Source organism: Ciconia boyciana, chromosome 23, assembly GCF_034638445.1.
Source record: "Ciconia boyciana chromosome 23, ASM3463844v1, whole genome shotgun sequence".
NCBI lineage: Eukaryota > Metazoa > Chordata > Aves > Ciconiiformes > Ciconiidae > Ciconia > Ciconia boyciana.
The window spans coordinates 5,994,513-6,022,467 of record NC_132956.1 but is presented as its reverse complement, the minus strand read 5'-3'; the positions used below and the strand labels follow the sequence as shown (position 1 = coordinate 6,022,467).

Here is a 27,955-nt window from a genome sequence, read left to right as displayed (position 1 = left end):
CGGGGCTGTCTGCCGCATCCAGCTCCTGCCGCCACCCCGTGTCATTTGACTTTTCCCCGTGATTTCTCCATTTTCCTGCATTTTTTATTTTTTTCCCCGATTTATTTTCTTTCCCCGTGATTTATTTTATCTTTTTCCCCTGATTTATTTTAAATTTCCCCCCGATTTAATTTTTTCCCCTGAATAAACATCAATACTTTTTCCTGACAAATCTCGTTCTTTTGTTTTACCTTTCGTGATTTAATTCGGATTTGTTCCGTCATTAGTGTCCCCTGCCCCGCCCCCTGCCCCAGGCTCCGCCCCTCCCCGACTCCGCCCCCCGCGCCGTCCCCGCTCGCCGCCGCCAGGGGGCGCCGCGGCGCCGCGCCCGTTCTTCCCGGCGCCGCCGTGCGGCCTCACTTGCCCGGCGGGTGCGCGCTGACGTCTGTACGCGCTGACGTCACGGCAGGGCCGCCCCTGGCGCCGAGCGCGGCGGCCGCAGTCCCCGCTGCAGCGCGCTGGGAGCCGGCGGCGCCGGAGCCTCCGCCGCGGGACCGGCCGGGCCCAGTCGAGCCGAACCGGGCTTAAGCCGAGCCGAACCGGAGCGTTCCCGCCTGCCCGCCGTGCCCCGCCCCGCCCGGTACCGCGGGCGGCCGCGGCCCGCCCCGCCGCCGCCTCCTCCTCCACTTCAGGATGTCGGTGCCGGAGCCCGCGGGCGGCGAGGAGGTGAAGCAGGCCAAGGAGGTGGAGGACGCCGAGAAGTACTCCTTCATGGCCACCGTCACCAAGGCCCCCAAGAAGGTACCGGGACCGGCGGGGACCGGCCCGGGTCGGCGGGAGCAGCCCCCGGTTCGGGGGCGGGGGGGAGGCTGGCCCGGCTCTGGGCAGAGCAGCCCACGCGTGGGGGAGGATGCTGGGAAAGCGGGAACTGGTCCAGTTCGGGGGTGACTGGGAAGGGGGGGCTGTCCCCATTCAGTGGAGGAGGGGGAAATCGGTACCGGCGAGGGGGGCTGGCCCGGCCTGGGGGCGGCTGCTATCAGGCGTCGGGGGCGGAGGTGCCCGGCGGGGATGCTGGCCCAGTTTGAGGGGAGTGGGGAGGGGTTGGGTACTGGGGGAGAGGGGTCTGTACTGGGGCACGGCCCTGGCCCGGCTGGGGAGGGGGTGCTGATGGGGGGCCGGTACCAGCAGTGGGGAGACGTCGCCCGGTTCACGGGCGCTGGGGTCAGGCCTGGTCCAGCTCTGGGGGGTGAGGAAGCCGGGGAGCAGAGCGGGGGGGCTTGGCTGTGGTGTAGGGGTGCCTGGGGGACAGGGTGACCCTGGGCGAGGGGACGGGCAGGTCAGGTCGGGGGAGCAGGTCTGGGGACCCTGTGTGTCGGGACCATGGTGGGTGCCGTGTGCGTGGAGGTGACAGCGCTCTGCGGTGGGGACGGAGGAGGGGGACCTGTTAAATAGGACGAGCTGGCAGCAGTGACCCGGAGATCCTGCTGTAGGTCACTCTGAAGGGCGGCAGGAGGAAATTCGGAGTGTTGAACTCTTTTTGGGGCAAGGGGTCTGGTGGCGGTGTGGGTGGGAGCACGTTTGGGCTTGGGGAAGAGGCTGCCAGAGCGGCCCCCGGGTCTGAGCTCTCCCGAGTCACCTCTTTACCCTTTCATCCTTGAAGGCCTTCTCGCAGGAGCTCCTGAGATCTCCCGGTGCCGCTCCCCGCTGCCTGCGGTGCGGGCCCTGCTTGCGTAACCCTTATGGGGTGTATGGATGGCACCATGGGTGGGCGAGTGCTGGCCATGCTGCCGTAGCAGGGTGCAGGACCTCCACTAACTCGGATAACCGGCTTTTAGATGAGCTAGCGTGCGGAGACCTGCGCTCCTAGCTCGGGGCGGACCTGCCGGGCTCCGTAACGTGCCACTGAAGTCCCGGTCCTGCCAGCGAGGCGGATTTCTGCTCCGAGCACTGCATGGATCCGCGCAGCTGCGGCCGGAGGTCCCCACTGTACTGAACACTGTGTTCCCTCCGGGGCTGCAGCCGCCTGCCTCCGTGCTGGAAGCAAAGGCAAAGCAGTCGCAGTGAATGCGAACATCCCCCTTCTCTGGGGGAAGGTCTGTCTTGCCTGCTCCGGCCAGTGGTGGGATTAGGGGAGCGCCCGACCCTTGTGGAGGGGCTGCCGTCAGGCGGCTGGGTTTTGGAGGCATCTCTCCTCGCCCAGGCTCACGGCTGCTGCCAGGGAGCAGGGGTCTGGAGGCTCTCCCTGTGCCCTAGCCCTGTTTATCCGGGCTGCGGACATAGCCTGGAGGAAGGAGCAGAGGAATGCAGAGCTGGGATCTGCCTCTTCCAGCGGTGGCTCAGCACAGCTCAAACTTGGGAATTGTTTTTACCTTTTCATTGCCGTCATCTTTCTCAAAGCTGGGAAGCTAACAGTGCCAGGCTGCAGCCGGCTGATCTGAGAGGAGAGAGCAAACTACTAATCCTGAAGTATCCTATGGGGCCAAAATAAGAAATGCCATGTCTGTGTAGGAGGGAATCGACCCAGCATCCTCAGAGGCGAAGTTGGCTCGTGTCTCGGGGGTTTGGGATGTTGTACCGCCTTGGATTTGCTGCTCTACGCACAGGCTTGTTGTACAGCGTGAGGAGCCACAGTCAGACTCAGCGGCTGCTGCAGCCTTTCCTGGCTGGGTAATGATATTAAGGGTGCCCAGAGCGACATACGACATTTGAGGCTGATAACATCAGCAGTCAGCGAGATCTTGGGGAGCATGCGATGCAGCTGAGGTCAAGGAACAGAATGCTTCGGGCCACTGTTTTCCTTGCCTGGCTAGTTACTGCGAATAGCGCTCGGTAATAGCAGAGGTGTTGGCAGAAGGATAAAAGGACAAGGAAGGGAGATAAGATGTTGAGTGCCCCCAGCTCAGATGCCTTCGAAGCAGGATCGCAATTAAACCATTAAAATGCCTTTCTGTTTCAATGCAAGTCGAAGTGACTTCTGTGCTCGCTGTCCCCGGAGCGCTGAGGGTGGTCAGAGGCCAGCGAAGAAGATGGTTGAGAGAGATGATTTACCAGCATTGAGGTAGGGGAAATCGTGGCGTGCTGCTGAAGCAGCTCCCTCCCTGGGTTTTTAGGCTCCTTGAACTTTGCCGATGCAGTTTGCGTAAGGCGTTTGGAGATGGGGAGGGTGGGAATGTGGCCAAGCTTTGTGCAGGCTCCGTCTCCTCCATCTGACGTGCCGCTGAATAGCTTTTCAAAGAGGAGCCTTAACTTGTGCTGGTGCTCGGGGAAAGCACCAGTCAGTGTGCAGCGGAAGAGCTGGCGTGAGCCCGCCAGCGTTCCGTGCCCAGCTCGGACCTGGGGGAGCAGCTCGGACGTAGCTGCAGGCACGTCGGCCCCACGGGTGCTGTGAAGAAGTCGGTGTCCTCCTTGCCGTTGGCAGGCTGCGTCGGGGGCACCTGGAGCAAGCCTGAGTTGTGCGGCCAGCCCGGGGGATCGCTGACGTCTTTGTTTCTTCTCTTGTCTGTGACTTGTTTAAGGTGAAAAAGTGAAACAGCAGGAGGTAAGAGATTAAGAGATTAAATATGATCAACTCTGGATTTAAGTAGGAGCTGACACAGTTGAGGTGAACGGAGCTGTAGCCTTTCTGCAGAAATGGGGTGGTTTTCCCCCAAGAGCTGGGGTTGCCTGGCTCTGCCAAAGCTCCTTCTTCGTTGCAGTTTATGGGAAATTGGGTTGTCAGCAAAATAACACCAGCTTTGGTCAGAGCGAGGCGGTTCCTTGGCGGGGAGTGGTTTAAAGGCAGAGGTGAGCGATGCTGAGCCTTCTGCTCTCTCCACTGTGTGCCTTAATGTTGCTGGGGGGGTTGGAAACACTGAGGCTTGTGGCTTGCCCTGGTTAAGTGAATAGGGGTGTGGGGATGAAGGGAGAGCTGAAGGGCAGGTAGTGCTCTTCCAGATTCCTGTGTGCCATCACCATTGCATCTGGGCATCTGCTCTTCTGCCTCCCTGGAGACTGTCGGTGCCCTTGACAGCAGTTGCTTTCCGAATCCACGTCAGCTGGTCGACGGAGCCTTAAACTCCCGGCTGAGCCGAGCCGTGGGTGCCCTCGAGCAGGCAGGACACATTGCTGTGCTTAGAGCTGGGTGGCAAGGCGGGGAGCTTGGCAAGTGCTGTCCCTCTCTGTCACTTCACCCGATCCCCGTTGCGTCCTTGTCGCGTGGGGATTGCTGTCCGGTGGGCTCCTTCGCACCTGGGTGCCGGCAGACAGACGGACGCTCTGCAGACAGATCTGCTTACTCATGCAGCACGCCTGGAGTGTGAAATAGGCTAAAGCCTCGAATTTGCTTTCGGGGAGGTGAGCTACCTGGCATCTCCATGCCCTGAGAAGCCGGCGAGCCTGCGGCCGGTGTGTTTGGGTTGGTGCTGTGCCCCTGCGGATGCCGGCGCCGGAGGAATCCCGCTGAGGCTGTGCGGCGGGGAATGCTAATGCACAGCGCTGCAGCTTTGCAGTGGTAGCGAGCCGGAGCTGCGTGCTGGCTGGCACAGGGGTGGCCGGAGATGGGAGCAGGGGAGGGCTGGGGAGAGGGGGACAGAGCCCGTGGGGAGCTGCCGTCCCCTGGGGAGGGCTGGACGCCGTCTCCGGAACATCATTTCTGCTGCTGCTTTTTGCAGTTGCCTGCGGAGCCGTTCTGCTGCTGCCTGAGCAGCGTCTGACCTTGCTGCAGTCTGCTGCTTCCCTGCCCTGCACACAGCCCCTTCCTAGAGCCGGGTTTTCTGCCCCATTTTTCTCAGTCCCGAGTCATCTCGGGTCCCTGCAGCTCTGCCAGGCCGGGTGCTAATAAACCACCTTCCCGTTCGGTCTGTCAGGGGGACGAGACTGTCCTTGTTTGTACTGACAGAGCTCCTGGAGTCGCTCGTTTTTCCTCTTCCTTTAATTTCATCCCTTAGACTGGCTGCTCATAAATCCTCCTCTGCCTTTGTGTGCTTGTCCAGGGCAGTGGCCACCACCTCCTCTCTGGTTGTTTAGCCGGACGCCGTACACTCGACTGTCTTTGCTTCCTTGCCCAAATCCTCTGTTCTTTTGCTTTCTCGCTCTCCTCTCCCTGCAGTTTTTCCTTCTCATAATGAGAAGCCTGGGCTGGGATGAGTTGAATGGCTCATCCTACTCTGCATGGACCACCTGGGATGGGTCTGGCCTTCCTTGGGTTGTGGGAAAACCCGAATAAGTGAACACGTTGCTGTGGTTAGATGGTCACAGCCTGAGCTGGTCATACCCTGAGCCATGGTGAGAGCAAACCACAAGGGTGTTTTGAATGGAGATGATTTACTGGGGGCTGGGAGCAGACAGGTCACTGGTGGTGCTATATTAAATGACAGGATCGTAATTATTTCTGTTATAAGCCGCTCTTGGGTCCTTCTCATCACTTTGTCTTTTTGGAGGGTCTCATTGCTGTCCAGAGGGGAGGCTTGTCCTTGTGACCCAGCACTACTGCAAGGCCAGAAGATGCTTAATTAAGTTATTGAACTGGAGAGCAGGAAGAAAGGAGATTTTTGGGGTCTGATGGACACAAGCCATCTTCAAAACGATGTGCGAGGGTGTGTGGCTTTTGCTTCTCCGTTCTCGTCCTCCTGCAGTCCTGTGAGGTAGGCTGGGTTTCCACTGCGATGTCTGGCCTTTGGAGATGGGAAGAGGAGTTGGATATTCATTCTCCCCAGCCTTCAGAAGCATCTCTTGCCATCTTTTGATGGTGTGGGGACACCCATCTGAGCAGCGCTGGTTCTCCTGCGAGCCCTGCTCTGCTTGGTGGGAGCCTCCTTCCAACGTGAGCAGCCAGGTCTGGAGCACAGGAAGTCTGCTGGCGGCAGAAGCGCCGTGTTTTCTTTAGGCCTTTCCCAAAACGCGCGATTATCTTCTGCTAGGGACCAGCCTACCACAATACTTTCTTTGGGACCTGAACAGTTTGCACCGTGCTTTCCAGCCCATGCAAATGTTGGAGCCTGTTCCTGTGCTCCCTGCTAGAGGTTGAGGCTGGGATTTTTTGCTCTGGAAACCAGCTCTTCAAGGCCAAGTTGGAGTTGATCCTTTCGGATAACCAACTGGCTTGATGCAGGGCTTTGTAGATGAGGATCCTGTCCGTGTTGTTACTCCGAGGAGTCGGCAGTGTCTCGTCCCAGATGTTTGAGCAGGGGAAGGTGTGGGACTTGCCTGCTTGGAGCAGCACTCAGCTGAAGAGATTTGCTCATGCCTGGCTGTGTCTTTTATCATCAGGAGTTTCCTGCAGGTGACGTTCGCGTTTGCAGAGGGCTTGTTGCGTTTCCTGCTGAGCCCTTTGATCAGGGCTGCTTATCTGGGGACTCTGACTCACCTTCACTCAGCAGATGGTGGTGACGTTTGAGGTGACTGTCCCAGGGCCTGCCACTGGCCCCGCGGAGCCGTGGGTGCAAAGGACCTTGTGCTGACACTCCTGCAGAGCATGGGTCTGCTCTTTCTCAACGGGACCGTGGGTTGGATCAGCGCAGGGCTGGGGGCTGCTCTAGGAGGGTCAGGGAGTCCCACCAAGGAGGAGCATCTTGTTACCGTCTCAGCAGGGTACGCTGGAGCCCTTTATCAAAGCCCTGGGGACTTGGCCACCCTCAGCAGCGCCTGAACCTGGTCTGCACCGTAGCCCTCTAACCTTGGGCTAAGCATCATCTCGGCATGCTTCCCTGGCGTGGTTAACCCTTGGCAGGGCACGGCATAGGGAACGGGCGCTCTGGTGCATCTCGGTTGATGGCCCAAAGAGAAAGCTGCCACTTGGGGTGTTTTTTGAGCAGCCGGTCTTGCTCCATGGGCCCCCTGCCTCTGAGAAAGCAGGATGTGGAAGCTGGGGCTATTCATGCCTTTAGGAGGCTGCCCCGGTTGCCCTGTCGCATTGGGCTGCTTGAACTGTGAATTTTAATTACACTTCAGGATCAATACGGTGGCCTTGGTAACGAGCTTATTGCTGCTGCAGAATCTGTTTACTTCAGGTTGGTGACAGCCAAAGAACTTAGGTGGCCGAGGACATGATGTTCCAGCTCGTCAAACAGGCTGCATTGTAATTCGGGTGAGGCTCCCGCGGCCCTCGGAGGTGGGTACAGCTTCCCCTTGGCTGCCTCCTGCGGACCTGGAGTTCGCTGGCAGGACCCGTTCATGCCTGGTGGAGGAGCCACCTTAATTCAGGAGCCGTGATTTGGGTGGGGGTGGCGGGAGCCTGGTTTATCTACAAGGTGTGGGCGTAGGGAATAGCTCCTTCCAGCCTTTTGCGGGGAGAGAGAAGGTAGGCAGCCTGGAAAGGAGGTTCCTTGGGGCTTTGCCTTGCTGAAACTCATGTTTTGGTTTCCTCCTTCCAGATGGCCTGGGGTGAGGTTCAACCTGTGTCTGCTGTTTTCTGTCTCTTCTCCTTTCGCCTCCCCACAGGGAGCCCCGAATTTCACACATTCTTGCACCGTGGGGAGAGGCTTGCATCCAACCTGGGCATGTTTTGGAGCGAGAACATCTGGCTGATCCCTGTTGACCTTGGAGCTGTCAGCCTCTTGCAGGCAGCACAGCCTGCGTCTCCCTACATTGACCAACCCCTTCTCCAAATATTCTCCGAGCTCGCCATCCCCGCAAGAACATCACTTCTTATCCCTCCTGCCCCACTTAAAAGAAAGGGGCTTAATTGAATCAACCCTGTCTGCAGGAAGGGCTCGGCTTTGCTCCAGCATGAGGAGTTGGTGTCCAGGAGGGTGATGTTTGTCCATCCTGGTAATAATTCCTCTGAGTCCTGAGCAGCAGACAGCCTAAGCTGAAGCCTGGGGTTTCTCTCCTTCCTTGCCTCTAATCAGATGCATTAAAAGCAAAGTCTTTTCCAGGGCTGAAAATCAGGTATGCTGGTGAATGAGAAATGGGCAGCTCTAGGGGATGCACTCGTGGAAATACCACTGTGAGGGGCCTGGGGGGGATCAGCCAGGGCTGGAAACACGGGGAGGCTGTATTTCCAATTTTCCGATGGCACAGCTGTATTTCCTGACTCTCTGGGATGTATTGCAAACAGGCTGCTCCTGTTTCGATGCTGATCCTGCCGGGTGTTTTCCCTTAGAGCCGTGGCATAGGGATGGAGGGTCTTTTAAGTGTAGCTGAGAGTTGCCGGAGCCTTGCCTGGGTGGTGGTTGCTGTATTGGTCTCTTGAAAGACCAAAAGAGGTCTTGAAATGCTGTGATTCTGCAAGCCAGTTCTGGGGGAGAAGAGGAGGCAGGTGGGGCACCCAGGGTGCCGGGTAGACTGATTCCTCCCCCAAAACGCAGGGGCTGCTTTAGTACTACAGAGGAGAGGTTTGAGGTTTTCAATTTGGAGGGTGGGGTTTTTTTTGTGGCTAACCCTCGCTTCAGACCCATGTGGTAGAGCTGAACAAGCCCTCTGACAGCACTCCCCAGTGTTCCCTTGGTCTTGCACAGCTGTGGTTGTAGAGGAGTTTTCTAATTAATTTAAAAATCAATGCTAATTAAAGATAATTCCCTATCAGCTATGACACACAAACATATTTTCATGGGCTTCCAGCTCCGGAGCAGCCAGCTGGCCCGTTTGAGCCCTTAGCCCTTGGTTTGCCCCACAAGCCGCTGCCAATGATTTAACCCACAGTCCTGTCCATGCAATGCTCCCAGCAAGCTAACTCCAATTAACACCAATTATCCTCCTGCCCAAACACTCGGTCTGCCACAGGCGCACGACCGAGTAGCCAGCCCGGGTAGCCGTGCTGGGTTCATAGGGTTAATCTGTGAAACACGATGGGAGTTCCCTGCCCTTAAGAAGCCCGGGTATCGGAGTTTTGCTGTTCCTGCTCTGAAGGAGATGCCCCTCTGCGTTAAAGCCGGGAGCAAGCCTTTGCCTCCGTTCCTGGAGTCCAAGGACTAGATGCCTTATCTGCTGGTGGGGAGCTTTCCCTCTGCTCTTGCTGGAGGCAGCACACCTTTGACCTCAAGGTGTTTATAAGGCAGTAGTTACTCCCAGTTACTATTTAACAGCTGGGCACTCAAAATCACATTTATTTTATTTAATCCTGCCTTCTGTTTATTTTTCCTTTAACTAGCATTTACAGTGATTCTCATGATGACTGAAATCTTGCGGTGGTTTCCAGCCTATTAACCTTTGGAATGGGCTCATTTCTTTCCTGGTGTTCCTTCTTCTCTGCCGAGCTTTGGGATTCGTGTGAAAGTCCTCAATTCTCCTCTTGTACTCACGGAAACTCATGGGTTTTTTTTTTTTTTTTTCCCCCCCCAGTGCTTTACCCAACCAGCCCTTCTCTGCCAGCGAAGGATGGAGGCTGGTATCAGGGCTTGGCCGGTTTACTTTGCCAGGACCTCAGTGCCCTTTATTTCCTTCTTGGGAACGATGTAAAGGTTTACGGGCAGAGATCTGGCTGTGGTTCCTGCTTGGGGAGTTGGCGGGGAGAGTGCCAGGCAGGTCTCTGCCTCTCTGCGGAGAAAAGCCTGCCCTGTGAACCCTCGGGGAGCTAAAGGTATAGATCCAAGTGGCACTGAATTCAGCACTGATCGTGCTTCGATCCACAAAGCAGAGCAGCACCCTCGGGCAGCTCTTCCCAGCTGTGTTGTCCGAACGAAGCCCTTTGAGGTTTCTTCTAAAGGTTTGGGTTGGGGAAACCATCAGGAGAAAGTCCTCTTGTTGCAAAGGCCACACCTGGAGCAGAAGCAGGTCCTGTTCCTTCATATAACTTCTCTAGCTGGGGCTGTGCCACTTCTAGCTCTCCCCAGGGCCCTTGGTGCTCTGCCAGTGGGTGTGGAGGATCAGAAGATGCCTGCTGAGCGCCTGGCTGCCGACCCGCTCCTCCAGCATCCCTGCAGCACCGTGGGGCTGAAGCCATGGGCATTGCTAATGCAGACCCCCCCGCCTATGCCCGGCCTTGTGCTCTGGCTGGGGTATCTTTTGCTGCTGAGCTGGTTTGAATTGGAAATGTGGTTGTCCCATGAGCTTGGCTGCAGCCTTGTGTGAATTCATGCAGCTGCTTGTCATCTAGGGGTGTGCTGGCTCGCTTGGAGGTGGTAAAATGGGGTGCTTTATGAATCACGTAGCCAAATTCACCTCAAAAACCTCCCCTTGGTAGTGGTTTGGGGGTGAGGACAGTGAATGGTCAGGGTGGGAGCCTTACTGATCCCCATGCCCCCATCCCTCTGCTCCAAGTACCTGATTTTTCCTTTCCTTCAATCCTTACGGGATGCTGTGATCCAGAAATACCCCTCCAGGGCTGGGTAACCTCAAAGGAGAGGAACCTTAAAAACATCCATGTCTGCCTTGCTGATTTCCACCCCAAAAATACACGTGTCCTGTTGGGTCATGGAGAAGGAGCTGTGTCCCCATGTGTGCCAGAGGGCTGGGGGCTGCCGGAGATGGGTTCCCTGTCCCTCGTCTAGATGCTGTCCTGCGGAAGGCTGTGGGAACCGGGGCTTGGCTCTCCCAGCCTGGAAGCAGGGCAGAGGGGGTCTGAGGACAGCGGCAGCCAAGTCCTCTAAACAAACCAAGCGCCCTGGCATGGCCACGCTCGCCGGTTCCCCCGGCCGCGGTGGGACTGCTGCCAGCCCCGGGGCCAGCGCAGGGGAGAGACACTGGGAACCTGCAGCGAGCAAGCTTGGGGTGGCTTCAGCCCCTCGTCCCAAGGCGGGCAAATGTGGCAGGAGGCTGTGGGTGGGTTTGGGGAGGACTCTTTCTCCTGGTCAGGATGCGTGGGGTCCCCTCTGGAAGCCGGGTGGCTGCAGGAGCAGAGCCCAGAAGAGTTCTGTCCCCTCTCTGGGGGGGTGGCACAAGTAAACCTGCTGCTTGGCTCTTTTTGACCTAGAATAGAAGAAAAGCCTCATGCTGGTTATTTTATTTTTTTTTCTTCTGCTGATGCATGGCTAAAGAGACCTCGGCCCCTGGGGTGCCTCTTCCCTCCCTCGCTGCTGCATTGACTGAACGTGACAACTCACTTCTGCAAATAAGTGGATTAAAACAACTTGTGCTTTAGAAATGCCTGAACTCATCAGTGTGGCAAGACCCGGCTCCTCGTGAGAAACCCGTTGTGGCTTCCCAGGAGGAAATGGTGCTGGGGAAAGGGTCTTTCTGCAGATAACGAATCCTCGGTGTTTGAAGCCTGGGTGTTTGAAGGTGCCCACCTCCAGGTCTGCAAAACTCAGCCCTGGTACAAGCTGCTGATCACGTCTCGTGTGCAGGTGGGGCTGGTGAAGAGGATGAGCGCTGATTTGAGCTGTAAAGCATTTCTAGTCTGGCTGAATTTCCAGAAATGACAAAGAAATGATGAACTTAAAAGACAGGTCATGTCAGGGCTGCCTTAGCAGCCTGGGCAACCGGCAGTGCCCTTCCAGCCTCTGCCAGAGTTTTTGTTGGGGAGGGGAGATTAAATAGGGGGAATGGGCTGCCCTGAATAGTCCTGATCTCTGCTGCTGGCTTTCTGCAGTCAAAGGAAAGGTCCCAGGACCTTTCAGGCTTTCTCCTCAGAGGGCAGAAGTGGGTTACAGAGACTTTCTTGCTTTCCAGGTGGTTGTGTTGCTGTGAGAACGTGCTCTGCTCCGATTTTGCTGTTTTTCCCTGGGCAACTGCGCTGTGTCATCACGTCCGCGGACGTGGTAGAGGAAACTTAGGAGGCTGGAGGGTCTTAGGTGGTTCACTGCTTCCTTCTCATCTTGGGTGATGTGCAGAGCCTGCTCTTGTACCCCCCTCAGTTACTCCAGGACAGAAGTGGCTGTAAGGGCAGGTTTTTTTACACCACTGTGGATGTGCCATCACTCGCATTGTCCCTAATTATTATTATTATTATTAATAATAATAATAATAAAGGGTTGCTAAGGCAAATCTGGTGGTGGTAAGATTGGAGCCTGGAGCCGCTCCCTGGCATGTGTCCTTTCCCCCGTGGAGCCTTGGTGAACCCAGCCAGCATGTGGCCCTGGGGATGGCTGTGAGTTGGTGGATGCTTTCCAAATCCTCCTCTTCCTCCTTCTGTAGCCTGCTCCGCCGCTGTCCCCCAAGGCCGCACGGGATGCAATTGAGGATGCGTAGCATGGCGAAGGAGCTCGAGCATCCTCTCTGGAGCCGTTCTGGGGATGGAAATTTTAAAATTAAAAGTGGCGTTGTCTTGTGTGAGAGGGATGTGCCTGGCTCGTCTGTGCCCGTGGTAAATCCAGCTGGATTTACAAAGTCCTCTGCAGCTCAGAGGCGGCGGGGGAACTTCTTGTACTTGGTAAGCTCAAAAAGCTGCTCTCTAGCCTGACTGCTGGGGAAAAATGCAGGATAAATAAAATTGAGGATGGCACACCCAGCCGTCACGAGCTGCCGGTTTGTTTAGATGGTAGCACTCCGGATCTGGAATCTGTTTGCCCTTCGTATGTTGTAATAATCAAACAAATGAGGCTGTACGTGCTGGGGGAATGTGTGCTGCCGGGTTCGGGACTGCCCGGCCGATGTGCCCACGTATGGGCAGGTACCTTATAACGTAGGGAGAAGCTTGTTGAAGCTGATTGTTTAACTTCACGGGGGTTTTGGGATGGACCAGGCAGTGCAGCCAAACAAGGTGGCCGGCATTTGCCTTGGGAGAGCCCGGGGGTCCCTCGCACCTCATTTGACCTTTGTTGGGATGCAGTGCTGTATTGGGAAGGACGATGTTCCCGCACCTCCCGCCCGGGCAGACCCAGCGCCTGGAGGGGTGGTTTGAGCTGAAAACGAGTGGCGGTTGTTGGGAAGAGTCAGGTCTGCGTGGGAATGGGCACGGTCGTGCCAGGTTTTGCAAGGGGAGAAAGCGTACTTCTGGCTTGGCAGGTGCGATTGGGAGCAGGCAGCGTTCAGCGTTGCTTCGTGAAAACTTGGCGGGAGATGTCGGATCCTGGTGTTTTCCTACAGGGCATCTCCCAAAAAAGCCCCTGCTGTACCAAGCAAGGAGCTGCTCATTTGGCACAGGGTGCCAGCAGGACCCCGGCCCTATCTCCTCCTGTAAGGGGGTAGTGATGCTAGAAAACACCGTGGCTCTGTTTCTGTGCAGAGAAATCAGTGCTGTGTTGTTTTGCCTCCTTGGTCATGAATTGCTGGACCGAAAAAATATTTTCCTTGCTCTTAAACCCTTGTGGTCCACCCAGTTGGAAAAGCCGCTTCCAGCAGGATGAATTTTGGGATGTGATTCGCGATCGTGCTCTCTGCAGCCGGATGGTCCCAATCCCGGTTCCCTATTGCCGCAGCCAGCCCGGCTTTGGTCAGCCACAGCCGGCTCATCTGCAGCCCCCGGCCGGGGATGCCGTTCATTCAAGTTCCCATGACAAGCTGAGGGATTACGAGATTTTCTCCGTCGCCTTAATGCAGCTAGAGAGCCCGGCACGTGGAAGGTAACGCGGCCAACAGTCGTGCACGTCGCCAGTTGGCTTGGTCGCTTTGCCTGACTGCGGCACCCGCCGTCCTCCCTCATCTTCCTCTCGGCTGGTTGCCGGACGCGGCGTTAATTTGTCGAGCTTGGAGGGGGTTTGATGTGTGAACGGTTCATTCGATTCGGAAGCTGCTTGCAATGTTTGATGATAATTTTAGACAGGGCAGATTTTGCTAAGCTGCGGAGTTCAGATGAGCTCTGGTAAAGCCACGACAGGGATTACTGTGGTTAATTCAGCACTTGGTTTCTTTAGCCGTGATTTTTTTGACCCTTGAATTCAAACCCCCCATTTCTAGAATGGCTGTTTCCCCTAAAAAGTGGGACCGTGCCTTGGAGCTGGCTCAGCACCCACGGCCGGTCCCCCAAAGAGGATGATGGTGTCCAGTAGATCTCGGTTGTCTTAGTGGTGTGGGGATGGCGTGGAGCTGGGGAGCGCAGCAGCCCTCCATCCCCACCCTCTCCTTCCCATCACATCCCAAACGGAGCTTTGCTCCATGAGACCATCCAGTTTCACTGCAGGGAAGCGCCCTGGCCCGGGGTTCCCATGTCCTGGATGCTGTACACAAGGACAGACACCCACCTGCACCCTGGGCCGGAGCAGCAAAGCCTGGGTTATCTGTCTTTTTTTCCCTCCTGGGTTCACCTCTTCCCTGGAAACCTTTCCCTGAGATGGAGAAAATTCCTCAGCTAACACTTTAAGCTGTTTTAATGCCAGCAGCTGTTTTATGGGACATGTTTACACCCTCTGGTTTGATGAGTTGCCAGAGGAAAAGGTGGGTGCAAAGGAGTAGAAATCTTGCTGCTTCTGAAATTGCTGATCTCACCCCCGCCCCGGAAATGTCCATGAGCAAGGAGCCAGCGCGGAGGTGGCACAAGCCTTTCTCAGGCTGTCCAGGGAAGATTGATCCAAGCAACAGACCTTGAACAAATTCCAGCAATATCATTCCTTGGTTGGGAGACTGCTGTGGCTACCAGCTCTGGCCCCGTGCCCTGTTACCTGCCTGGCGTTGCTTGCTACAAGTGCTTCTGCACCTCTTATCTCTCCCAGCAGTGCTGTAGGTTATGATGCCCTGCAGTTCCTCCCTCTGCACCAAACAACCTAAACCAGTTGCAAAACCAAACCTGCAAACTCCATTTAGCGCTCCTACTCCTTCCGCTAATGCAAATTCATGCAATTTGCATCAGAATCGCACGGCATCTGCTGGGAAGTCTGCTCTGGGAAGCAGATACCAGGCTGTAACGTATCCAGTAACAGAGGAGCTGGCTAAAAATCTTTTAGCAGCAGCACCCACAAAAATGCCTGGGATGCCTGCCTGGGTGTGGTGATGGACTTGATCTGGTGCTAGCCTGTTCCCGGAGGGGATGCTGGAGTCACCTTCATCGCCCCACATCACCCCACATGTCCTCCCTTGACTGAGCGGTGGGTTTCATGTCCCTGTTTCCCCTCCTGAGCAGGATACCAACGCTGCTTTTGGCCCACCAGCTGGGTTTCTCCAGGAACCGTGGCTCCGTTTTACAGCCCAAATAGCCATTCTAGTGCTGCCGACACCCCAGACCCAGACTATGCAGATTCCTCCTTTCTGGGATGGATCATCTCAACTAAATAGTTTCCTTCTTCTCCCCTTGAAGGCTGTTTCCCACATCAAAGCTTTCAGGGAGCTTTTGGGATCGTTGTGGCATGGAAAACCCCTCCTTGAGGCCACTGTGGCCTGTCTCTTTCCATCAACTTGATTTCTTCAGGACTCTTCTCGAGGTCTCCTGGGTCTGTGGGGATGCTTTGTTAATCCCACTCCCTGCGATGACGTCTCATCCCTGTTAAGTGGCAAAATTAAATCCTGCAGCGACGCAATCAGAGGGAAGAGGCCGCGCCGGGGCTCTTTGTCAGGGTCTCCTGCGTGGCAGCGTGCCGGGCAGGGGGGCATCAGGCTGAATTCGCTGGAGCTTTTCCTAATTCCCTTTCATCTCCGTTGTCTTTCTCTCGCAGAAGCAGCAATAAGGTTTTTTGCTGGCCGGTCACACGGGATGAGTGCAGCGGCTGAGCGGTTTGGGGCTATTTTCCCCCTCCTTTCAGCCCAACGCACTTGAATTGGATGAGCCGGTGGTAGGTGCCGGAGCCTTGAGTTGCCTCTGGCCGAGAGAGGAAGGAGGGGCGGCTGTTTTAGGGCTTCTCTTACAATGGAAACATCTGTAACGCAGGGGAGACTGAAAGGCAATGCAATGTCAACTACTTTTTGTTAAAATGTTCTCTCTTGCTGAGTTTTTTTCCCCCTGCTTTTAGTGTTGCTTTTGGAAGGATGTGCTGTGTTTTTAACCTGCGGGATGCTCTGCTCCTGGGGAAGAGCCTGGAAGCACCAGGGATCTGAGTTTCTGCTGGGACCACCCCAGCTTTCTTGCTGCTGCACTTTTGGGCAGAAATCAGGCGGGACTGGTTGGGGTAGGAGCGGGGGCTCTGCCTGCACAGGGCTGGTCTGGAGGGCTGCGTGGTATTTGTGTTGTACAAGCAGTCTGACTTTCTTGGAGGAGCCTCAGGGAGCCAGACCTGGGCTAAAGGGGATGTTTCAAGCCTCACTGGGTGCTTTTTTTTAATCTTCAGGTGTTAGGTGTAAAATCTGCTTTAACCTTCTGGTGACAGAGATGATCAGGCAGAAGCAGGGGTTCGATTTTTGGCATCTGTAGCCACAGATCTGTTCCTTGATGCATTTGGTGATGCTGATTTCTGCAACTGCAGCAGTCAAGGTGGACTGAGGGGAGCCACGGGCCCATATAGCCTGGAAAGATGATGTGCTGTAAGGAGCACCTGCTGATTTAGCACTTCTCTTCCTTTGCACTTCTCAGCAAATCCAGTTTGCAGATGACATGCAGGAGTTCACCAAGTTCCCAACCAAGACGGGCCGTCGGTCCTTGTCCCGCTCCATCTCGCAGTCTTCCACCGACAGCTACAGCTCCGGTAGGTGCTGGGCTCCTTGTCTGTGCCTGATCCTCTCCCAAATCCGGCATTGGTGCCACCGTGAATGTGCTGCTCACACCGCATGTCAGGATGCTCCATGCTGCTGCATTGTACTCGGAAGTGGAGGGGATAATTCTGGGGGTTCCTGAAGCTCAGGCATTGATTACCAGTTGATAACCCAGTTAGTTCTGGGTTGTTTTAGGGAGCAAGAGTGCAAATTCCTTCTGGACGTTGGCTTTCCTTAGGAGATTTGTAGTTTGAGCCATGAGTGTGTGTGTGCGTGAAAGCTGGGAAGCGAAACGGAGCAGAAACCTGAAGGGTAGGAGGTCCCCGGGCTCCTGAGACCTGGGGTAACAGGCATTCCTCTCCTGGCTTTAGCTGCCTCCTACACGGACAGCTCTGATGACGAGGTGTCCCCCCGAGAGAAGCAACAAACCAACTCCAAAGGCAGCAGCAATTTCTGTGTGAAGAACATCAAGCAGGCAGAGTTTGGGCGCCGGGAGATCGAGATTGCTGAGCAAGGTAAAAGTGGAGCGTGGGGTTCGTGGGGCTTACGGCCGGGTGCCGTGCTCTCCAGAGGCCAGGAGCTGAGCCGTGGCAATTCCCACAACTCATGTTACAGCCTCGGATACCCTGTCCTTCCCCCCCCAAATCAACAGATTATGTGGGGAAGAGCTAGACGCGACAGCAAACGTTAATGATGTGTGGCATCCATTTTCTAACGACAGCAGGGCTCTTGGAGGGTTTAATGTTCCTGGTGGCTTTGGATGAGAAACCTCAATGGGCAATGAACTTGCAACGCCTTTGGAGGCATGAAAACTGACGGTCCCAACCCCTTCCCCTGGGGCTTGTGGGAAGCTGAGTTACCATTACCAGTGGGGTGATTGGGTAACTTTGCTTTCGGGCTCCTTTTACACACACGCTGCCAAAGCCTTAGAAGGGGAAGATAATCCAGGCACGTTTAGAGCAGCTCTTCGGAGATGTGGCAGCCCTGTTTTCATCTTCTTTAGGTGCTTCTCCTTGACGCTATTCTGCTGCAGCGCTGGTGACTGTCCTTAGCTGGCGCACATCAGATGCCTGCCTTGGGCAGTGCCTGTCCCAGACCTCTCTCCTTATGTGATCAAGTGACAAATGACACCAGTGTTTTGGTCCCATTTTGGACAGACCTGCCAGGCTAGGGATGAGGAGTTTTCTCCCTGGCTGTGTAACAACTATAGCAAAAACTGTGGGGCTGGATGTAGCCTGGGAGACCCCAGAAAGGAGAGCAGGTCTGGCAGAGAGAGGCCTCTCTGGACTAAGCCGTCATTAAAACCCCTCTGTTCCTTTTGCAGACATGTCTGCTCTGATTTCACTCAGGAAACGAGCTCAAGGGGAGAAACCTCTGGCTGGAGCTAAAATCGTGGGCTGTACCCACATTACAGCACAGACTGCGGTGAGTGGCTGCTTATTTGGGGCATCTGGGGTAGGAGAGACCATTTTTTCCCCGGGGAAGAAAATCTCTTAAGTTTCCCAGCCTTGGGCAATTGGAGGAGGCACCTTCACTTTTCTGGAAACATCTTGGAGAGGTTCTGCCGCCCGCATTTCCCCAGGGCAACGTTCGCTGGAGCCGATCTCTGCTCGGTTCCTCGCTGCCCGTTGCACAAGGCTGTGCTTGTGGCCCTGTGCTGTTGCTGGCGTGCTTGTGCCCGTCACCGCTCCCCCAGGCCTGCCGCTCACCCTGCTGTCTCGCAGGTGCTGATCGAGACGCTGTGCGCGCTGGGAGCCCAGTGCCGCTGGTCTGCCTGTAACATCTATTCCACCCAGAACGAAGTGGCGGCTGCCTTGGCAGAAGCTGGTGAGTACAGCTGAGCCTAGGGACGCAGAGCCCTTCCAGCCCCTCCTGGCTCTGCAGCTGTGTCCCAGTCCCATTTAAGGAATGGTTTAGACCGCATATCTTTTAGGGAGGAACAAACAGGTCTGATCCTGTTGTGGGCTGTGGTTTGATCTCTGCATGGCCCCTTGGCCCTCCTGTCTGTGGCTTTCCTGAGTTGGCCAAGCAGGAGAGAGCTCTGCCAAACTCAGCAGATGCCAAGGATGCTCCTCTTCTTCTAGGTGTTGCCGTGTTTGCCTGGAAGGGGGAGTCAGAGGATGACTTCTGGTGGTGCATTGACCGCTGTGTTAACGTAGATGGCTGGCAGGCCAACATGGTAATGAGCCTTCTTCCAGCCCTTTCTCTTCCTCCGTGGAGTGGTCACTGGGTGCTCCTCACCCTTCCCTCCCTGGGCCTGTTCCTGGGAGCCTGCTGGGGCTGCCTGGGCATCTGCTGGCATTGCAAAAGCCTCTTAGCCCCCGTTAAAGTGGGGGTCCTGGAGCACAGCAGCCGGCACTGGGTTGGGGGCCACCGTGGGTGTTGTGGGAGCTGCCGAGATGGTGTCCTGAGCTGGTACAGCGCAATGGCATGGGAGCGTCTCCTGCCAGAGCTGCCAACGAGTCGAGAAACCACGGGACCTCTTTCCCCCCAGGGTCAGCCCTACGGGAGCTGCCCCAACCGCTCCTCTCTCGACACAGATCCCATCCACCCTCTCCCAAAGAGAGAGTGGTCTCTGCAGGGGACCTTTCCCTTGATGAAGGCAGATGACGCCTCTCACTGCCTTGATGCATGGTCTGTGATCGCTAATGATGTGATAGCAGCTCCCGCCGCCTTTCCTCTCGACTGTTTGCTTTCAGGGCATGAATGTCGTGGCGTCTTTCTGATCTCAGCCTGTTTAGTTAGGGCTGCCTGTGGTCACGTTTCCAGGCTGCAGAGCAATAGCAGGGGCAGAAAACCCTGTTAGGATCCATCAGCTCCACGCAGGGGATAAAAAATCCTCTATGTTTTGGAGGAGAACCCTGAGCTGCTGGCAACTAGGTGAACCCAGGAGTCCTGGCCCCCAGGCCTCTGCCCAAAGAGCCCTCCATCAGTGCCTGAAGATGCTCTCCATCTCTTTTTCCCCATCCTGTCCCCAGCGAGTGCTTTTCCCAGTGGAAGGCCTGACTGCTCCTTGTTCCTCCTTGCCTGTTCTCTAGATCCTGGACGATGGTGGGGACCTGACCCATTGGGTTTATAAGAAATACCCCAACGTATTCAAGAAGATCCGAGGGATTGTGGAGGAGAGCGTGACTGGTGTGCACAGGTAGGAGGTTTGGAGATCTGGCTGATTTGGAGATCTCCTGTTGGGTTGTTGCTCTCTGCTCTGACCCGCCTCTGTCCTCTTCCAGGCTGTACCAGCTCTCCAAGGCCGGGAAGCTGTGTGTCCCAGCCATGAACGTGAACGACTCCGTCACCAAACAGAAATTTGATAACCTATATTGCTGCCGGGAATCCATCCTGGACGGGTGAGTGCAACCCTTCTCCCCATCCACACTGTCACTCTCACACCGGTGGATTTGGCTCTGGCTCCTCTTGAGCAGAGATTGGGCTCTTTGCTGCTTTGCCCTTGCTGTGTGCTTGCAGGACCTGGTTTTGGGGGCTCTGGCAGCGGAGCGCTGCCCTGTGCCATCAGCGGTGTGCGCTTGACTAATCCCAACACAGGTCTCTCTCTGTCCCCCAGCCTGAAGAGGACCACGGATGTGATGTTTGGAGGGAAGCAAGTGGTGGTTTGTGGTTATGGGGAGGTGAGTTTCGGAAGCGGCAGTCGGTGGAGCTGAGTCAGCCTCCCCCCGAGCCATCCTTCCCCTGAGCTCAGCATCCTGCTTCTTCCCTGTGCAAAGACCACGTGCCCTTGATATAGGAGTAGATCAAACCTGGTGAGCGATTACCAGGGAAATCTTGCTAGAACCTGTTGGGAGGCTGGAGAACAAGCATCAGATTTCCCAGTTTGCCTGCAGATTAGCTGGGCTGCAAATACGACAGTTGCTGGGAACGCTGGCCTGAATTATAACTACCCATGGGTGCTCCCATCTGCTGTCCCTGGACCGAGTTCAGCATCCAGCCCGGCTGTCACCGAGCCTGTGACAGAGGAGGCGGAGGGGCCCGCTGCATCTCGCTGGTGGATAATGTTCTGGCAGAGGGGAATCGTATCACGAACTTGTAAATGATTCTGCCCTGGAAGAGCACGGAGCTGGGAGCTGACACCTTCCCTCCATCTGTGCACTGTCTGCGTGGGTGTTTATCTTCCCGCGCTGCGAAGGGCCTGGCAGTAGCTGCAAATGCTCTTCCCGGCAGGAACGCGCTTACTAATTTATTTAGACACCAGTGGAGCCCAGCTCTGCTCGACCAAGAGGCTGCGCTGGCTCTCGCCCAGGCGCTCCGGGGTGGCGTCTGATTCTCCAGCCATGAGTTGTGCTGGTAGTTGTAGTCTCCAGGGCTTGTCCTGAGTTTTACCAGACTTCTTCAAAACAAGGGAGTCCTTCTACCCTCGCTGTTTTCCTGTTTGTATGTGGGTTGGAGTCCCAGTTTGCTCTGCCTGGCTGTTTTCAGTAGACGTGAGGTCGGAGCTGGGTGATAAGTGAGGGTGTCTCTGGCGATGTTTCTTACCCGGCAGCGTCTTGCCGGACAGAAAACAGGGCTGAGCATGGGTACGTGCAGATTAGCCCAGGTGTTAGTGTGGGTAAGTGGCATGGAGAGACAGACTTCAGCTGAATTTTGTAGTGAGGAGAGGGATAGAGTCAGAGATGCTGTTACAGGAGCTCTGCTCCCCCCCGTGCTGATGTGGGGAGTGTGGGATGGAGGATCTGTCCCCCGGTCAGTGCAGGACAGCTCTGAATGCCAAAGAAACCCTTTGGCTTAAAGGCAAGTGGAGGAAGTGCATGCTCGTCCAGACTGGCTTTAATCTCCTCTTGGAGGAGAGCTCAGAAGGGCTCTTGCGATGCTTGGGGCTGCACGGGCTGCGAGTGTGTTGGTTTTGGAAAGCTCCTGCCAGCTGGCGGCCACGCTGGAAGGCTGGTGGCCTTGGAGGGGGAGCTGGGCTTGTGGCAGAAGTGCCGCTCGCCAAGTACGTGGCTGAGCTGCTCCTGGCATCGGGCAGACGGCCGGGACGAGCATCTCCCAGCCTGGGATGTGCTCGGGCTGTTTTAGGGAAGGGGTTGTAGCTCTCGGCACGTCCCGTGTTCAGCTTCACGCTGACGCTTTGCCTCGGCAGGTTGGCAAGGGATGCTGCGCCGCTCTGAAAGCCCTGGGAGCGATCGTCTACGTCACGGAGATCGACCCCATCTGCGCTCTCCAAGCTTGGTAAGATGTTAGTTGCTGCTTGTGAACATTTCTTTCTCTGCTCTCTGGCCGTCTTTAAACCCTGGCAGAGGCTGAAACAGAGCCAGGAGGATCTGTGGCTCATCTCAGAGAATATATATCTTGTTGGGTTGTGATGGGGAAGGGCTGGGGCAGCTTTCAGGGTTATGGGGTACCAGGCGGTAGGCACCTGCACCAGCTGGCTTGGGAAGGCTGCTCGAGGGTTCATGCAGGGCTGGCTGAATGCTCCACACGTCCCCCGGGCTCCTCCAGCATTTGTGAGAACAGGTTTGATGCCGCATCCTTTGCACAGCCCTTCCTCTTGCATCTGGCGTCCCTGGGGGTGTGGAAGGATAGCCTGGCTGCTGGGTGAGCAGTCTGGAGCTGCTGCAGCAATACAGCGCTGAGATCCCTCCTGGCCTGGGGCAGAGAGGGAACAGGGTTCTCCTCCTCATCGTGGTCCCTCTCCCCCTTTTTTGCCAGCATGGATGGATTTCGGGTGGTGAAGCTGAGTGAAGTAATCCGTCAGGTGGATGTCGTCATCACCTGCACAGGTAGGGATGGAGAAGCTTGTGGGCGAGCCTTGGAGCAGGCTGGGAAGGAGCAGTCGTTCCCAAGCAGGTGTCTCAAGGGCTCTGGGGGAGCTGGGCATGGAGGACGCTTCGCTGCCATGTGCTGCTAATTTTACAAGAGCAATAGCTGTGCTCTGGCAAGAGCTTTTCCTCCTACCCCCCAGCCTGCTGTTTGGCCACAGTCCTCCTCAGCCCCTGGGAGGAGGGACATCACAGCCACGTGTCCCCAGAGGTATTTTGGGGTCTCCTAGAGCCTGGTTAATTCATGGGACCAAAGATCAGCACTCGTCCCGTGTGTTTCTCTGTTGTCACAGCCGGGAGGGCTCTCCTTCTGGTTGAAGTTCATCTGATGTTGCTCCAAACTGAGCTTCTCTGACCCAAGTGCAGGGAAGGAGAAATCAGAGGGTTTATATTTCCACTGCCTTGGGTTCATCTCTGCCTTCTCTGCAGGAAACAAGAACGTCGTGACCAGAGAACACCTGGATCGGATGAAGAACAGCTGCATCGTGTGCAACATGGGCCACTCCAACACCGAGATCGATGTGGTGAGTCCGTGCCCGCAGCCTTGACGGCTGCGTCCGCCCCGCCGTCCTCCCGCGATGACTTCAGCCTCTTCCTCCTGCTCTTGCAGACCAGCCTCCGGACCCCGGAGCTGACCTGGGAGCGGGTCCGCTCCCAAGTGGACCACGTCATCTGGCCGGACGGGAAGCGGGTGGTGCTGCTGGCCGAGGTGTGCTGAGAGCTGTGCCACGACGTTGCTTTGGGCCTCTATTGGGAAATCACTGCCTGCCAGAATTGGTAACAAAGATTTAACCAGGCGGAAAGGTGCTGGGACGCTTCGTACCTAGGAGGAGGTTCAGAGCTCAGGAAAGGGTTTCCTGATTTATTTATTTTTTTATTTTCCTTTTCTTGAGGAAGGGAGCTATCGTACCACATGCAGCCACAGAGGTGCCATCTGGCCCCCTTCTTTCGAGCCGGGAGCCATCCCTATCAGCCAAACGCCGTCTGCTTCTGCCTTTGCCAGGGTTTCCTACGCAGCAAACTGGCTGGGTGTCTCCTCTTCCCACTTGAGCTCTCCTGGCAGTAGGAGGGACTGGCTCTTTCTAGGGACCACAAAATCTCCCTGCCTTAAAGCTAAGGGTTAGGGTGGAAACTGAGGCAGAGTTTGAACTCTCTGGTCACATAGGTGGCCCTTGAATCACTGCTGTGGTTGCCCCCTGCCCCAGGGAGGGGGTAGAGGTGGATCCTGTCTCGAGACTTGATTCGGTTTGGCTTTGGGGGCAGGTTCAGCTCTCTGCAGACTCCTCCTGCTGTCTCCTAGGGCCGTCTTCTCAACCTGAGCTGCTCCACGGTTCCCACCTTCGTTCTCTCCATCACAGCCACCACTCAGGTCCGTACGCTGCAGGGCCGGGGCGCGAGGGGTGGGGGATGCTCTGGGGCCTTGCACGAGCCTCGGGGTGGGGACGGTTTGGAAGAAGCTGGGAACACGCAGTTGGATGGGTCCTTGGGATGGCTCCGGTGCCAGAGATACCATAGCCACCACCTCTTGGCTGGGATGCAGTTAATGATGATGGGAACTTACTACTTTGGCTACAGCTGGGAGAGCGCTTTTAAATGAGCCGGGCTTTGTGGCAGAGCTCCTGCTGTGCTGCAAGCCACTGGAGAGCTCCCCTAGCACATGTTTAAGCTTACCTCAAAGCAAGGCTTTGCTTTGTCTTCGGATTCTTGATTTCTACATCACTAAAAAAAACCCCTGGGGTGGGTTTTGGGGATCTGGAGGCCAGTGGATAAAATGCTCCCCAGCATCAGTGCCGGCTCAGCTGGGCGGACACGGCTTGTGTCTTGCACTGTTTGCGTGACTCTGCCTTTCCAAAGAAAACGATGATTGAATTTGGCTCTGCTCTGAGATCTGCAGTTGGTGCTGGCTGTGCGAGCAGCCGAGGCCGGCACAGCCCTGGGTCTGCGAGCGATGGAAGAAACCCGCTGGGCTGGAAACATGGAGGGGACTGATAGCTGGGGACTGCGATGGTGGGGGAGGACAGCCACGCTAACGGTGGGGAATTTCCTTATCCTCACGCTTGTCGGTCCAAACCGATGGGGACCGGGGCTGTGTTTTGGACCTGGCTCTCAGCTCTGTGAACCGGCACCTGGGGGAGATGCAGTTTTATTTTGGCTGAAGGAGTGGCCATGGTTTTTGAAGCGATGCTGCCAGTTTAAAACAAGCAATCCTTTCATTTCCGCATGACGCGGCAGCCGTACGGTTTAAGAGAATTAGAGCTGCTCCCCTCTCCTCCATCCTTGTGTTCTGGTTTTCCCCGGGGCGTTAAGCCCAGATGCTGCAAACAAGCTGGGTGGCATCTCATCTCCCACCTCTCTGGTCCTCCCCCGGCCTTAGTGGGATCATGGAGACCCAGAGAGGGACGTACCCGTAGGCGGAAGCCTTTCCTTCAAGGCATTTTGGAAATGCTTGCCCCCTCCCTCAGGCTCCCAATCCCTTATCTCCGCTGCCGAGAGCTTTGTGCCATTGTGGGTGTTCAGCGCTGCCCGGCTTGGTGGCCGTCCCTGACTGTCCCCGGGCTGTCCCCTGTGATCTCTGCAGGCTCTGGCTCTGATTGAGCTCTACAATGCTCCCGAGGGCCGTTACAAACAGGACGTGTACCTGCTGCCGAAGAAGATGGGTGAGTGAAGGGAACCCAGAGTGACTTATCCCCTGGGCTGCTGTGGGCCAGCACTTTTGGATGTAAGGAGAAACTCAGACCTGGACTGGACAGAACTTTCAGGGAGAGGATGAGTTCGGGGAAGCCATTGGAGGCAGCAACCTTAAAACACTTGTGGGTTTTTAGACTTATTTTCTTAATGTTCTGCAGCATAGCAGGCATTCCTTATCCTGCAGTCTTCTTGCTCCGAGGGTTTTCATGCAGCCCCTGTGCCTTTTGGTGCACATCCAGCCCTGCTCAGCACCGGGGCTTGGGCTCAGCTCTGCCGTAGGCTTACGTGACGGTGAATCCACGGTGCTAGATGGCAGGGACTGCCTAGCCAGACGCAGCGTGGCACCCTGGCCCTTTTTGTGCCATATGATGAGTCCATACGTCACCTTCCCAGCAGCGTAGTGGGGGACGTGCACCCCCCGATCCCCTCTTTCCTCTCCCCCTTCCCAGACGAGTACGTCGCCAGCTTGCATCTGCCTTCGTTTGACGCCCACCTGACAGAACTGACGGACGATCAGGCGAAATACCTGGGACTCAACAAAAATGGGCCTTTCAAACCCAATTACTACAGGTCAGTGCCGGCCGGGGCAGGGAGCCGCCGCCTCCCCACCCAGTGGGTGCCGTTGGGGGCATCTCCTTGCACTGGGACAGCGTCAGCTCCCAGGGGCTGTGTCCCCAAGCACCCATGGCCTCACCGTCCCCTCCCTTCTCTTCTAGATACTGATGGACCATACCCATGAAGGACCAGACCACACAAGGCAACATTAGAGAGATTATTTTTAAAGATCATTTTTATTTTGGTTTACCTTTTTTTTTTCTTTTTTTTTTTTTTAAAAAAACCAACAAAGGAACCTGTTTTTACATTTATCAGTGTGATTTTAAGGTCACTTTTTTTTTTCCCCTCAGTTTCACCCTTTTACATGATTACATCTCTGTCTGATCTTGGCAGACAACCTGGGATTCGCTTCTTGCTTTCATGTGGCTGAAGCCGCTGGTGGCTCCCAGCCCTGGCTCCCGGAGAGGGTTTCCCTTTCCTGATGTGCCAGGGGCAGTTCATTCCTGCAGCGATGTTTTTTTGGTTTTCGTTTTTGTTTTTTCCACCTTTCCAGCCCGCGTAAGTCTCGGCTGGGATCCCTGCAGATACGGAGATGCTGTTCTACCTTATCTTACGTTTCTTTCTTTGTGTGGATTATCTGCAACTTCTAAATTGCCTTAAAGAGCCCAGTTTTAGCTGCTAGATCAATGCTCCTAGCGCTGCTTGGGAGCAGAGTGGCGCCTGCTGGCCACCTCGCGAATAGGTGACCGTCCCCAAGCCCGGCCAAGGTCCCTGCGCTGAGGTGGCCCAGCTTTGGTGGCCGCCGGCCCAGGTTTGGTGGCCGGCCGGATACGGGGGAGTTCACTGTTTCAGGGTGCTAATCTGAATTTGGACGGGGGTCGCTTACCCAGCATTATCCTCATCTCTCCTAGGTTTTTTAGCCAAACTGCACCTTAATTGAGTTAACTTTTTTGTTTGTTTGTTTGTTTGTTTTTTCCTCTTTTTCCTTTTTGATCCTTAAAGAGATGTTTTAAAAGGGGGGGAAACGTCGGGGATGCGGCTGCCTGCCAAGTCCGGGTGCTCACTGCGTCCGAGCGGCCCCATCTCCCACCGAGAAGCGCGGGGTGGTTTTAAGGGTGTCTGGGGGGTTTTTTTGGGAGCGTTTCACTTTTTATTTTGAGACGGACGCAGAGATTGAGCCTTCCCCGTACCCCAGCCTGGGCCCTCTGCGCCGCAGACCCCTGCGCAAAGCCCTCAGCTCCCCGTCGCTGCCCCGGCCCCTGAGCTGGGCTTTCTCAGCTCTTCCCTGCCCTCTCGCAGTGCGTTTCAGCCGCTCTCATCGCCTCGTTCATCCCTTTCTCCCCATCCTTGGTGGTGACGTGTTTCTCTTTTCCATCTCTTGCAGCTTGTCCTGGGACGGGGGAAGCTCCTTGCAACCCAGTGAGGTTTCTCTTGGCTTTTTTATCCTCCCCGCAATGCCTTTTTCTTCCCCCAGCCAAGGCCAGAGCACGGAGGGAAGGAGGACCCCCGCTGCCTGCGTCTCCCGGTACACGGATGATGGAGATGCTGTGGTACCCACGACCGGGGCTGCTCCTTCACCTCCGGGCACCCCGTCCCGCAGACCAGGGATGCCTTTTTGGTGCTGCCTGGCTGGGTCCCCCCCCAGGGCTTTGCAGGGTTGGGGGTGCCGCCGCTTCCCCGGGGGCTGCAAAGCTCCTTCGTGGGGTTGAGAGGGATGCTCGGGGCTCTGATCACCCTCCTCTTCTCCCCTCCGCCACCTTCTCCTTTGACTATTCCTCTTTCTCACCCTGCCCGCTCTCCTCCTGGACTGTCGCTGGGTCGCACGCTCTCCCCACAGATTTTGGGGATCACCTGCCTCGCAGGGACCCCTCCACCATCCCTCAAACTTCACGGGGGGGCTCACGCCTGGCTCAGTGAGCCAGGATGGGCGTCTGCAGGGAGGGAGCGAGCGAGAGCGTCCCCCCTTCCCCGTGAGGGGACCCAGGCCGGGACCCCTGCGCTTGGGGGTCACGGTCCCCCCCTTTCCCATCCACGTTAGGGTCGAACCTCGGCCTAAGGGCTCCATCTCTGTATAAGCCATGTTGCGGGGGGGGGGGGAGCCCGGGGATGGCGGTGGCAGCGTCGGGCCGGGAGGGAGAGGTTTATTTTGTATATGAATGATTTTTAATGAATGCAATATTAATCCTTGCAGATGAGCAATAAATCATTAAAGTCTAATTAAACTATTAGGAAAAATGAAGCGCTTTCGCTTGTGGGCAGTTTATTTGGAAGAGCGAGCGAATGCAATCCCTTGGGGACCCCGAGTTGTGTCCGAGCCCGGGGCCTGGGCTGGGATCTGCATTTGGCCACCTCGAGATGGGCTTTGGGCCCCACCAGGACCCCCTGAGTGTCTCTAGGGCCCTGGATTTTGGGGTCTGCCCCCCTCTAAGCCCTGCTGGAGCCTTTCACTTGGGGTTTAAACCCCATCAGGTCCCTCTGTCAGGTCTGGCTTCCCTCTGAGCCCTATCAGATCCCCTCTCTTTGGGGTCTGAGACCCCCAAACTCCTTCATTTGAAGATTCACTCGTTTTAGGCTCCTCAGGTCGGGGTCTGGGCCCCTCCAGCCGCGCCCCG

General features: G+C 56.1%; 1 protein-coding gene across 2 annotated transcripts; it reads left to right on the top strand.

Moving 5' to 3' along the window:
- The first annotated feature begins 449 nt into the window (after positions 1-449).
- On the top strand, positions 450-27,505 carry AHCYL1 (adenosylhomocysteinase like 1). Of its 2 annotated transcripts, XR_012039537.1 has the most exons (18): positions 450-780; positions 16,211-16,322; positions 16,701-16,844; positions 17,654-17,754; positions 18,054-18,156; positions 18,414-18,508; positions 19,368-19,474; positions 19,560-19,676; positions 19,892-19,955; positions 21,422-21,510; positions 21,991-22,061; positions 22,530-22,624; positions 22,711-22,809; positions 23,401-23,469; positions 24,679-24,757; positions 25,238-25,358; positions 25,505-25,901; positions 26,728-27,503. XR_012039537.1 is itself a non-coding variant. In XM_072844705.1 (17 exons), exons 1-17 carry the CDS (start codon positions 673-675, stop codon positions 25,509-25,511), a joined length of 1,581 nt encoding a protein of 526 aa, XP_072700806.1. In that variant the 5' UTR covers positions 450-672; the 3' UTR covers positions 25,512-27,505. The 2 variants fall into 2 exon arrangements, 1 of the variants encoding a protein (XP_072700806.1); XM_072844705.1 differs by having other exon boundaries at positions 25,505-27,505.
- The last annotated feature ends 450 nt before the right edge of the window (positions 27,506-27,955 follow it).

What these genes read in the sequence shown, in the direction of transcription:
- AHCYL1 (XM_072844705.1), top strand. Translation starts at nt 673, where the DNA reads ATGTCGGTGCCGGAGCCCGCGGGCGGCGAGGAGGTGAAGCAGGCCAAG. An exon ending in ACATTACAGCACAGACTGCG is followed by an intron (nt 17,755 to 18,053) that starts GTGAGTGGCTGC and finishes GCTGTCTCGCAG; the next exon opens with GTGCTGATCGAGACGCTGTG. An exon ending in TGGTTTGTGGTTATGGGGAG is followed by an intron (nt 19,956 to 21,421) that starts GTGAGTTTCGGA and finishes TTGCCTCGGCAG; the next exon opens with GTTGGCAAGGGATGCTGCGC.